Genomic DNA, 11,600 nt, shown 5'->3' with positions numbered 1-11,600 from the left:
ATAAAATACAGTCAAGTTTACTTACAGGTAATGACTTACTTATTACTTATTAAGTTTAAGTGTGATCCGCATAGTGTGTCTATGTAAACAACATCCCATCTCAGTTTCTCAGTCTTCTCCTCTCCCTCACACCCTCTCTTCCCTTTACACCCTCTCCTCCTCTCTCTTCCCTCCTCTCACCCTCTCCTCTTCAAAGCTGATGAGACCCTCATCGTCGTCACTCTCCAGTTCCTCCGGCTCTTCGCTGACCAGGGCGCTGAGCTCCGTATTGGCCGGCCGGGGCCTCAGCAGGGTGAGCAGGCGCTGCAGGGGTGACTGGCCTCCACCAGGGGGGGAACTCTCCTGCTGCTCCAGGTTGTCACTTTGCTTCTTGGCAAAGTTCACGAACACCTAGGGGAGGGAGAGAACACAGAGAAACAAAGACAAGGGGATATAATTGAGACTTTTAAGCTTAGATGTTTCAGCTGCAAGGCCTTCCTCAAGTCAACAAACAAACATGAAAGGGAGCAATAACCGATGTCTGTGCATGCACAGATTTTTTTAAATAAACGTTTAAAATCACCTCATCTGGACTGTCTCAGTGGAAATTATCAGTGGTGTAAAGTACTGAAGTAAACATACTTCAAAGTACTACTTAAGTAGCTTTTTGGGGTATCTGTACATTACTATTTATATTTTTGACAAATTTACTTTTACTTCACTACATTCCTAAATAAAAGTATGTATGTTTTACTCAATACATTTTCCCTGACACCCCCTGCTTAGCAGGACAGGAAAATTGTCTTAATTCCCACTTATCAAGAGAACATCCCTGGTCATCCTTACTGCCTCTGATCTGGCGGACTAAAATGCTTTGTTTGTAAATGATGAGTGTTGGAGAGTGCCCCATGGCTATCTGTAAATAAAAATAAAATTAACAAGTGATGCCGTCTGGTTTGCTTTATATAAGGAATTTGGAAAAATTAATATTTTTACTTTTGATATTTAAGTATATTTTAGCAATTACATTTACTTGTGATACTTAAGTATATTTAAAACCAAATACTTTTACTGAAGTAGTATTTTACTGGGTGACTTTCACTTTTACTTGAGCCCTTTTCTGTTAAGTTATCTTGACTTATTCTCAAGTTTGAAAATTGGGTACTTTTTCCAACACTGGAAATGACTAAAACACAGTGTAACAGTAACTCACATTGTCCAGTGTAGTCTGGCTGACAGAGTAGTCCTCTATCCCCAGCACCTCCACCACCTGCTCCATCTTACTGAACACCTGGGCCAGGGAGATACTGTCGGACTTCAGCTGGAACTGGACTTTAGTGTGGTGGCGCTCCTGGGGGTGGATTCAATTCAAACAACTTGTGTTACTTGCAATCACACCTGCAATTGTGTTTTTTTCCCTGCCACTGACTCTGCTGATGGCAGTTATGTCAAAGAAGAGTCTACCTGCAACAACTGGGATATGTGGTCCAACTAAACGTAGGGTTCTACTCAATCTGTAAAGCTGAAGCTTTCATTTAAAAGGTCATTTCCGATTGAGCCGGCGACATACGCAGTGTTTATCGCAAATGCATTCTCTGCGAGAGCAGGAACATTGCCTTTAAATTTTAAATCACGCTGTAAAGCCGAACTTACTCGATGCGGAATGAATAGAGCCCTAATTGAATGCACTTGACTGTAAGCGCTCTGGATAAGTTCCAAGTATCACGTTTTAATGTCACGCGCAAAAGTTCAGTGAAATGCCTTTCTTGCAAGCTCCAAACCCAACAATGCAGTAATTAATATCAATGTAGCACAAAAAAATAGCACAAGAGCATCTGCTAAATGGCAAATGTAATGTGTACCTTTAGTACAGCCTCGGGGAAATTCCTGTTGAAGAATCTCACCACCTCCTTCACATTGGCACTGGTTCTAGTCCGCACTGTGATCATGTAACCGTCACCAAACCTAAGGAAGGTACACAACCACGATGAGAGTAGACAAGACACACAGGCCATGTTTGCTTAATTTAGAAATTCAACCTTCTTCCTTGAAGTAATCACAGCTCTAAATTGGTTGGATTGGCAGAGTAATAGGGTGGTAACCTTGCTTACATCTATCTGACCACATATGGATCTGTGCTTACCTCAAGGAAATAAGGAAGGAAGGATGCATTTCTGAAGTATTTCAACAGGGTCACAGATTACATAACAGGTCGTGTAACCATATAGACAAACGACAAGTTGAAGGATGGAGGAAATAGAAAAAAAGAAGGGGGATTCAAAGATGGTTACAGATTAGTTGGCATCCCATAATGTCTTCAGCTTCTGGTTGGCCGAGCAAAAGAGTGAGGCCACACCCTGCATTAGCTGAGTGAGTGTGCACTTCCTCTGACCTGTTCTTGAGGTGCTGGATGCTGCCCAGGCATTTGAACCTGCCGTTGACCATGATGCCCAGTCTGGTGCACAGAGCCTCACATTCCTCCATACTGCAGAGACAGAGACATTCACAGTTGACATTTTAGTCATTTAGCAGACATACTGACAGTCACCGCTATCAGCAGAATCAGTACCAGGAGGAAAAAACAAGCATGAGTGTGAGTGCAAGGCAGGGGATAACAGACGTCTTACCCACACACTTCAATAATACAGATACTAGTAAATACATTTGCAGCACACAGTATGCAGCACATGTCTGATGAGAATGAGTGTCTCACCTGTGTGATGTCAGCACCACAGAGCGTCCCGTCTTGATGATATCAAGGATGAGGTTCCAGAGGAATCTGCGGGCCTTAGGGTCCATCCCTGTAGTAGGTTCGTCCTGGACAAACACACAGAACAGGACGCAATCAGAACTGAGGGTATTCTATCTTATCCAGAGGAGAATATGTATTTTTGTAAGTATTTTAGCATTTTTCAAACAAAAGACAATATAAAAAATAAAATTAAAAAATGAAGAGAAACAAAAAATATAATAAAATAAAAATTAGCCAGAGCCCTATGGCACCCTACTACCTATATAGTGCATTACTTTTAACCAGAGTCCTATGGTCCCTGGTCGAAAGTAGTGCACTATATAGAGAATAGGGTGCCATTTGGGTCACAAGCCATGGTGATGGGGTTGAGTGAGTCTAACCAGGAAGATGAGAGAGGGGTATCCGATGAGGGCGATGGCAGTAGACAGCTTGCGCTTGTTTCCCCCACTGTAGGTGCCAGCGGGCTTGTCTGCATACTTGGAGAGCTCCAGTTTCTCTAGGGCCCATGAGACCACCTGAGAGGGGAAGATGAAAGTAAACGAGGAACTTATCAACAACATCGATTCAGAAAAATCACACAGTAATATAATGTTTTGAATGCGAAATGTGGAGTGTGTGTGTGTGTGTGTGTGTGTGTGTGTGTGTGCATACGTTTGTATGTGTGTGCGTGCATGCATATGTGCATGTGTGTGTGCCTGCTTGAGAGTTTGTGTGTGTTGTAGCCGTACCCTCTGCTCATCCTTCCAGGGGATGCCTCGGAGGCGTGTGTACAGCTCCAGGTGCTCTCTGGCTGTCAGGTCTTCAAACAAGGCATCAAACTGAGGGCAGTAACCAATGCTCTGCTGCACTCTCAACAGCTCCCTCAGGATACTGACAACACAACACAGATCCAGCTCAACAACAGTACCTGGGCCCGTATTCATAAAGCGTCTAAGAGTAGGAGCACTGATCGAGGCTCACGTCCTCCCTGTCCATATAGTCTTACTGATAATTATCTAAAAGGCTAAACTGATTATAGATCAGCACTCCTGAGACAATTTATGAATACGGGCCATGATGTATCAATCTCAGGTAGGCTACAGTACCAGTATCTGATATAAACTTTTACTAAGACTAGCATAGAGCATTGAGATTTGTGTTAGCATTGTGATTAAAGACCCATCTGGGGTACGTCCCAAATGGCACCCTGTTACCTATATAGTTCACTACTTTTGACCAGGGCCCGTCAAAAGTAGTACACTATAAAGGGAATCGGGTGCAATTTGGTACGCAAGACCTGGTGTATATGTAAAATACCTGTTTCCCCCTATGAAGGCCTCCCCTCCCGTGGTGCTCTCGTCACCAGTCAGCATCTTAAAGGTGGTGGTCTTCCCTGCTCCGTTCACACCCAGGAGGCCAAAACACTCCCCAGGACGCACACCCAAACACAACCGGTCCACAGCCAAAATACGACCCATCTTCCTCGACTTGTACACCTAGTGACACAGAGCATGGTATAAGGAGGTGACTATTTATGCATTGCGTGTTTTACAAAACTCTCAAGTTTAAATAGCCTCCTTGTAATGCACACTGTTGAAGAAAAATGTCTATTTAAATCATGCTGCCAGATCACAATGAGGTGCATAGTATTTTTTACACAGATCTGTTCTGTTTTACACCACGGAAATGTTGCCTCTAGTTAGTGCTGAGCGATTAACCGAAACGTTGGTTATTTTTCGGTTGTTAAACAACTAATTGATGACATCAGTTAAATTATTTAATTCCATTTGTAAAAAAAATTATCTGTGAGCTCAATGCACACATTGCGCAATTCCTCTAGACATAAATCAGATCAAGCCCGAACTGTGCGATGCAGTAGGGAGTTTCCAACAGGCCAATATTCTACATAGCTTAGCATGATAGAGAATGACAGAGAGCAGCTGCTTCGCGAGGTATCTCAAATAAAATAAAATAAAATATTTCTACCTGAATATACATTATCTACGTCAGGGATGGGCAACTTTGATCATGAGGGGCCGCAGTTGCTCGCGGGCCTGCGTACCCACATCCATACATTTTATAGTTAATTATGTGCAATTCTACACATTTTTGCCATTGAGCGAAGAGGATTCTACACAATTTGCCATAGGGTGGAGAGAAATGTTTGTAGTTTTTAATATGATATCTGAGTGAGACTGACTAACAAAATCAATGGTGGCCCCCCCGGCCAGTAATTCGACCATGATTACTAAGTTTAGATAGCTGGCCATTAGCTTAACTTACATCTATAAAATGTTAGCTGACATGGGCTAATTGAGTGACTGTCAATGACTGACATAACAAGAGAGAAACTGCTGATGAACAACCAAATTTCGAAATTGCACCTTGTGTGTTCTACTATTGTAACTCGCAACAGTAAGTTGAGACCCCGGCATGAGTTCCAAAAAATATATATATATATGGATATATATGTTTCTTTGGGGGGGGGGGGGCTCCGAGGAATTGATCCGAGGGCCTTCAAAAGAGAGGCATGCCACCAGTTGCCCATCCCTGATCTAAGTGATTGATAGGTCAGCAGGCATAAAGGTATGCCTTGTAAAGTAGTGTGAATAAATGATGGTAGTAAGCAGTAATGGGCAGTCACTATCATCATGGGACTTTTATTCATTGTTTTATTCTGTGTTGTTATAGCATTCAACCCACATAATGCATAGTGCATTTCATGTTTTTTTTTTTAAATATCGAAACCGAAAACCGTGATTATTTTTTTAATAACTGAAGCGAAACGACCTCAAAAAGCACAAATCGCTCAGCATTACCACTAGTGTCTAGTGATACTCAATTGACCTTAATGCTATTAAACCTACTATACACTTATCTATTCTGGTCCTGAAGCTAAATAAAGCACATTGGGATCTCTGTGTCTGTCTGACCTTGGTGAGGTTGTCAATCTTCAGCATGTCGTTGTCAGCATCTCCTCTCAGTACTCTCCGTCTCTCACAGGCCACATCCACATCATCATCCTCTATGAGCTGGCTGCTCACTGGTACTCTCCTGTTACAGTACACACACACACACACACACACACACACACACACACACACACACACACACACACACACACACACACACACACACACACACACACACACACACACACACACACACACACACACACACACACACACACACACAGTCTTGTACAGCTAACTTTTGTACAGCTAACACAATTCAGTCCCATTCAAAATCCTAACCCTAAATGTAACCCTAACCCGTACTCTTACCCTAACCTTAGCCTTAACCCAAAAATCTAACTGTAACCCTAAAACTAACCCTAGCTCCTAACCCTTAACGTAATTCTAACCCTAATACTAACTATAACCTTAACCCTAAACTCCCTAGAAATAGCATTTGACTCTGTGGGGATTAACAAAATGTCCCCAGTTGGTCAAATGTTTGTTCGTTTACTATGCTTGTGGGGACCAGAAGTCTACACACACACACACACACTCAGAGTCTGCACAGAACTAGAACACTGCAGTGGATCTTATTGGTGTAATACACACACACACACATACTAATGCATGCACATTGCACATATAGCACATTGCATGCACCTACACACACGAGCAGACACACATGCACACACACACACTCACAAGGGTTTCCTGAGGAAGTTGTACTGACACAGGATGGTGATGAAGAATCCTACAAAGCCCTCGATTGTCATGGCTACCAGCCCTCGAGTCACAATGTCCCACTCAAATGGAGACTTGATCTTGTCAAACTGACCTGAGAGTTAAATATTTAAGAGAGATTGAATAGATTGATTAAATTCAACAGGAGGAGGGCAGGATTCAAATGTACGGAACTTGAAATATAATTGAACTGTAACAATACCTATTTTAGCATAGTACTCATTGATGTATTCGTTGTAGGCCATTTCCATCAGGCCGTGACCCAGGTTGTAGTTTGGGAAGATAAGGAAACAGGACTTTAGGTAGCTGTTCACCAGTTTCAGATCCTGCAGGGAGAGACCAAAACACAGTGGTGTGAGGAAATGTTCAATATAGGGTTGCTAAAATCTGGTCATTTTCCCCAAAATCTTCGGTTTTTCAGAAATCCTGTTTAGAAGTTTCGGGATTTCCTGCTTCTTCCCTCCTGATTTCGGGCAACTTTCAAGCGGAATTTCAGAAAAACCTTGGGGAAAGTTATAGGAATTCTGTAATCTGTCAGTACACCAATACTGTCAGCAGAGTAAAACACACACCTTGTCATGCTCAAAGAGCTGCAGCAGGAAGGTGGCCACTGTGGCAGTGATGCCTATGAAAAGGTTGATGACGATGAGGAACACATAGGCCGTGCTGGGCACCTCGAAACAGAAGGAGGCCGGGTACATGATTGGAGTGATAGACCACCTGAAGGGAGAGAGAGAGAGGGAGGGAGGGAGAGAGAAAGATATAAGGTTGAATAGAGAGAGAAAGAGAATGAAAGAGAGGGGAGAGAGAGAAAGAAAGTATGATAATAGGCTATATTCATTAAACATTCATTACAGTTTCTTGATATCGTCAAAGACAGTTATGAATAATGCATTACTGTTCTTAAATGATGTCATCAAAGGAACAATGTCTATGCTTTTTTTCCAGGTTACCTAAATCCAAAAGCAACTTTTCTGTGTATCCCTCATAATGGGTCTTAGATAAGAGAAGTGCTGATGTGTCTTCAGTGAAGTGCACTCACCCGTAGAGGAGGAAGAGAGACAGGACCGCAGGGAAGTTGGTTGGGGATGTGTACGCAGGAAGGTCAAAGACAAACAGGATAAGGACACAGCACGTGGCAGGCACCAGATAGTTCAACTAAGAGACAGAGCGAGACAGGAGAGTTTCAGTTAGATAGGCTGGCAGAAATAGACAATATCTCTCAAATATTCATAGTACCCTATGTGGATAAACAGTACAAACAGACAGAAGACAGACAGGCCCTGGTAGGACTTGTTTCAGAGAGTACGGCTATAGGGACCACTTCCATGCACAACGCACACAAAAGCAAACTTCACCCCCCCCTCACCATGTCCCATATATAGTTAGCCAGCCAGTAGATGACAGGGTCACATCCAGACACAAACTGCAGGTGCTTGGCCTTGGTCGACTTCTCTGCCACCAGAAAGACCACAAAGCTGGCTGGTACAAAGGACATGGCCACGATGATGAAGATAGCTATCACCACATCAGTGCCCTGGAGCCTGGAGGGACCAAAATAAACGTATTAAGATAGTGTTTGCATCCCAAATGGCACCCTATCCCCTATATAGGGCCCAATAGGGAGTAGTGGGCCATTTGAGACACTGTCGGGTACTTTCAGAAATGTTGTACCATATATAGTATAATATACAGTAACTCGATGCATAAATTCTTACAAGTAGTCCAGAGAGAGGCTTGCACTGGTGCGGTTCATGGGGTGGTTGGTCAGTGTGATTCCTGTAGAACCAAGCACACATCAACAACATGGTTTAGATGGGAACAGATACTGATCCCCTGATACTATACAAGTGTAACAGTATAGCTTCCGTCCCTCTCCTCGCCCCTACCTGGGCTCGAACCAGGGACCCTCTGCACACATCGACAACAGCCACCCTCGAAGCATCATTACCCATCGCTCCACAAAAGCCGCGGCCCTTGCAGAGCAAGGGGAACAACTACTTCAAGGTCTCAGAGCGAGTGACGTCACCGATTGAAACGCTATTAACGCGCACCCCGCAAACTAGCTAGCCATTTCACAAGGAACTTTGAAAATACATTTTCACATAAACAACTACCTAATTCAAATAATCCCAGCCAGAGTGCCAGCCTGTTTGTGCTATAATGCTAACTCCTCGTCACCTGAGAAGAAAAGGGAGTAATAAGAGTCTTGACACCGCCCTAAATCTGTCCGTGTGAAAATACAGCGTGAAGTAGACTAAGTGGGAATTTGGTCAACATAAAATATAATTGCTAATTTGTTACGTGAGGCTTATTTGATCTAATAGAAGTTGGTAATGTTTAGGTTTTTACGAATGTATTGATATAAGTGTACGCCAGTGGCATTCCGCCAACATTGAGAAAAACTATTTCATATCGGAGATGTGCCTGTTGTTCACACACGTATCGGCCCTCTCATTGGCTCGAATTATCCAGCCTCCTCTCGTCTGCCTTCATTTATTTCCATTGTTAGAGTGGTCAGTCCAGTATCTCGTCAGTACATAGATAATCTTTGTCGTCACTCATTGTCATTGCTTTGACAGCAATGAAGTTGGCAAGATAAAAAACTGATCTGGAACCAGGCTTCTGAGTACGTACAGGTAACACCGATATAAAGTGTCTTAATAACTTCTTGTCAATAGGGTTTATAGCTGTTTTCACTTTGGGAAAAAATCGTGCCCAAATTAAACGGCCTCGTACTCTGTTCTAGATCATACAATATGCATATTATTATTACTATTGGATATAAAACACTGTGAAGTTTCTAAAACTGTTTGAATTATATCTGTGAGTAAAACAAAACTCATTTGGCAGCAAACTTCCATACAGGAAGTGAAAAATCTGAAAACGAGGCTCTGTTTCAGGGCCTGCCTATTCAACTGGCTTTTATTTATCGATATGTATGCACTTCATACGCCTTCCACTAGATGTCAACAGGCAGTGTAAGGTTGAATGGGGTGTCTAGCTTGATCTGAGGCCGAATGAGAGCTTTTTGAGTGACAGGTCCGGTATTTTGTTTGTTTTCGACGACGCGCGGGGGACCTCGACATTGTCTTCTGAAAAGCGTTCGGTATACACGGTGAATATCTCCGGCTCTGATTTTATTTGATACATATGAGAAAAACATCATAAAGTAGGATTTTTCAACCGAGTTTTATCAGTTTATTCAACGTTTATTGGGACTTTTGGAATTTTCCGTTCTTTGCGCCAAGAGAGGATGGGAATGTTCGCGCCACAATGCTAGCCAAGGTTGCTAATTCGACAGAAGAAATGGACATTCTAAAACCAAACAACGATTTATTCTGAAAATAGGACTCCTTGCACAACATTCTGATGGAAGCTCAGCAAAAGTAAGACAACATTTATGATGTTATTTCGTATTTCTGTGTAATATTTTGACTCCTATTCTCCGCCGTGTTGGTGAGCGCTGTCTCACAATAACCCAAGCTGTATGTTGTGGTAAAGTTATTTTTTTAAATCTAACACAGCGGTTGCATTAAGAACCAGTGTATCTTTCATTTGCCATACAACAAGTATTTTTATGTAAAGTTTATGATGAGTTATTTGGTCAGATTAGGTGAGTGTCCAAAATATCTCCGGACATTCTGGCGAATTGTTGCTACGTATTCACAATGTATAACCACGATTTGCAGCTCTAAATATGCACATTTTCGAACAAAACATAAATGTATTGTATAACATGATGTTATAAGACTGTCATCTGATGAAATTGTTCAAGGTTAGTGATTAATTTTATCTCTATTCTGTCGGTTTTGTGCAAGCTATTTTGGCAGGGAGTAAATTGCGTTGTGTGTCTAATAGAAATATATATTGTGTTTTCGCTGTAAAACACTTAAAAAATCGGAAATACTGGCTGGATTCACAAGATGTTTATCTTTCATTTGCTGTACACCATGTATTTTTCATAAATGTTTTATGATGAGTATTTATGTATTTCACGTTGCTCTCTGTAATTATTCTGGCTGCTTTGGTGCTATTTGTGATGTTGGCTGCAATGTAAAACCAGGATTTGTAGCTATAAATATGCACATTTTCGAACAAAACATAAATGTATTGTATAACATGATGTTATAAGACTGTCATCTGATGAAGTTGTTCAAGGTTAGTGATTCATTTTATCTCTATTTGTGGGTTTTGTGAAGGCTACCTATGCGGTGGAAACATGGTGAAAATATGCCGTTGTGTGTTTGGCTATTGTGGTTAGCTAATATAAATACATATTGTGTTTTCGCTGTAAAACATTTTAAAAATCGGAAATGATGGCTGGATTCACAAGATGTTTATCTTTCATTTGTGATTTCATGAAATTATATTGTATGATATCCCTGTCCCGTTAGGCTAGGCTATGCTAGTCAGCTTTTTTGATGAGGAGGATCCAGGATCCGGGAGAGAGAAGCGGTAGAGGTTAATAGGGCGTTGGGCCACAACTAGCCAGAACAGATTCTACAAGTGTCTGGAACTCTATTGGCGGGATGCAACACCATTCTTCCATGAGATATTCTATAATTTGGTGTTTTGTTGATGGTGGTGGAAAATGCTCCAGAAGCTTCCATAAGTGTTCAACTAGGTTGAGATCAGGTGACACACACACAACGACACACAGAACCTTTAAAAACATCTATGCTCCTTCCTTTGAGAGCCCTCTTTAACAGTCAGTGAGGTCTCTTCTAGCCATCGTAGCCAAAACAATGGGCAACTGGGCATTTTCATACATTATCCTAAGCATGATGGGATGTTAATTGCTTAATTACCTCAGGAACCACACCTGTGTGGAAGCACCTGCTTTCAATATACTTTGTATCCCTCAATTACTCAAGTGTCTCCTTTATTTTGGCAGAATCTCTTACCGTATGCGGCAGGGTTGCCCTTGCCTGGAGGCAGGTTGGCACGCAGGATGGCATTGTTGAGGACGTTGAGATAGGTTGGCATGCTGTGGTACCCTTTATTATTGAACAGCACCTATTGGGATGGGGACAATTCTGTCACTGGCAATGACACAGCAGCGCAAATAGCTAAGTGTAATAATAAACCTGTCCATCAAACTGACACTAGAGTTGCATCCCAAATGGCCCCCTTTCCCCTATATAGTGCACTACACCCTCCCCCTTTCAAGAAAATGCCCGTCTGCTGAC

At 42.2% G+C, this 11,600-nt stretch overlaps 1 protein-coding gene across 2 annotated transcripts in view; it reads right to left on the bottom strand.

Annotated features, from left to right (window-relative positions):
- The window catches only part of abca2 (ATP-binding cassette, sub-family A (ABC1), member 2), an 87,429-nt gene that overhangs the window by 2,989 nt on the left and 72,840 nt on the right, over positions 1-11,600 (bottom strand). For both annotated transcript variants that reach the window (XM_071402535.1, XM_071402536.1), the window contains exons 34-49: positions 11,316-11,427; positions 8,127-8,187; positions 7,778-7,952; positions 7,451-7,566; positions 6,981-7,128; positions 6,611-6,734; positions 6,370-6,502; positions 5,644-5,764; positions 4,028-4,206; positions 3,460-3,601; positions 3,112-3,246; positions 2,693-2,796; positions 2,372-2,464; positions 1,842-1,944; positions 1,193-1,330; positions 181-390 (exon numbers count right to left, since the gene is read on the bottom strand). In XM_071402535.1, the coding sequence (XP_071258636.1) occupies positions 181-390; positions 1,193-1,330; positions 1,842-1,944; positions 2,372-2,464; positions 2,693-2,796; positions 3,112-3,246; positions 3,460-3,601; positions 4,028-4,206; positions 5,644-5,764; positions 6,370-6,502; positions 6,611-6,734; positions 6,981-7,128; positions 7,451-7,566; positions 7,778-7,952; positions 8,127-8,187; positions 11,316-11,427 (2,094 nt within the window). The remainder of the gene's footprint in view (positions 1-180; positions 391-1,192; positions 1,331-1,841; positions 1,945-2,371; positions 2,465-2,692; positions 2,797-3,111; positions 3,247-3,459; positions 3,602-4,027; positions 4,207-5,643; positions 5,765-6,369; positions 6,503-6,610; positions 6,735-6,980; positions 7,129-7,450; positions 7,567-7,777; positions 7,953-8,126; positions 8,188-11,315; positions 11,428-11,600) is intronic.

The sequence above is a fragment of the Salvelinus alpinus genome, chromosome 5 (assembly GCF_045679555.1).
Source record: "Salvelinus alpinus chromosome 5, SLU_Salpinus.1, whole genome shotgun sequence".
Lineage (NCBI taxonomy): Eukaryota > Metazoa > Chordata > Actinopteri > Salmoniformes > Salmonidae > Salvelinus > Salvelinus alpinus.
The sequence above is the reverse complement of the archived record's forward strand: the minus strand, read 5'-3'. Positions and strand labels throughout refer to the sequence as shown.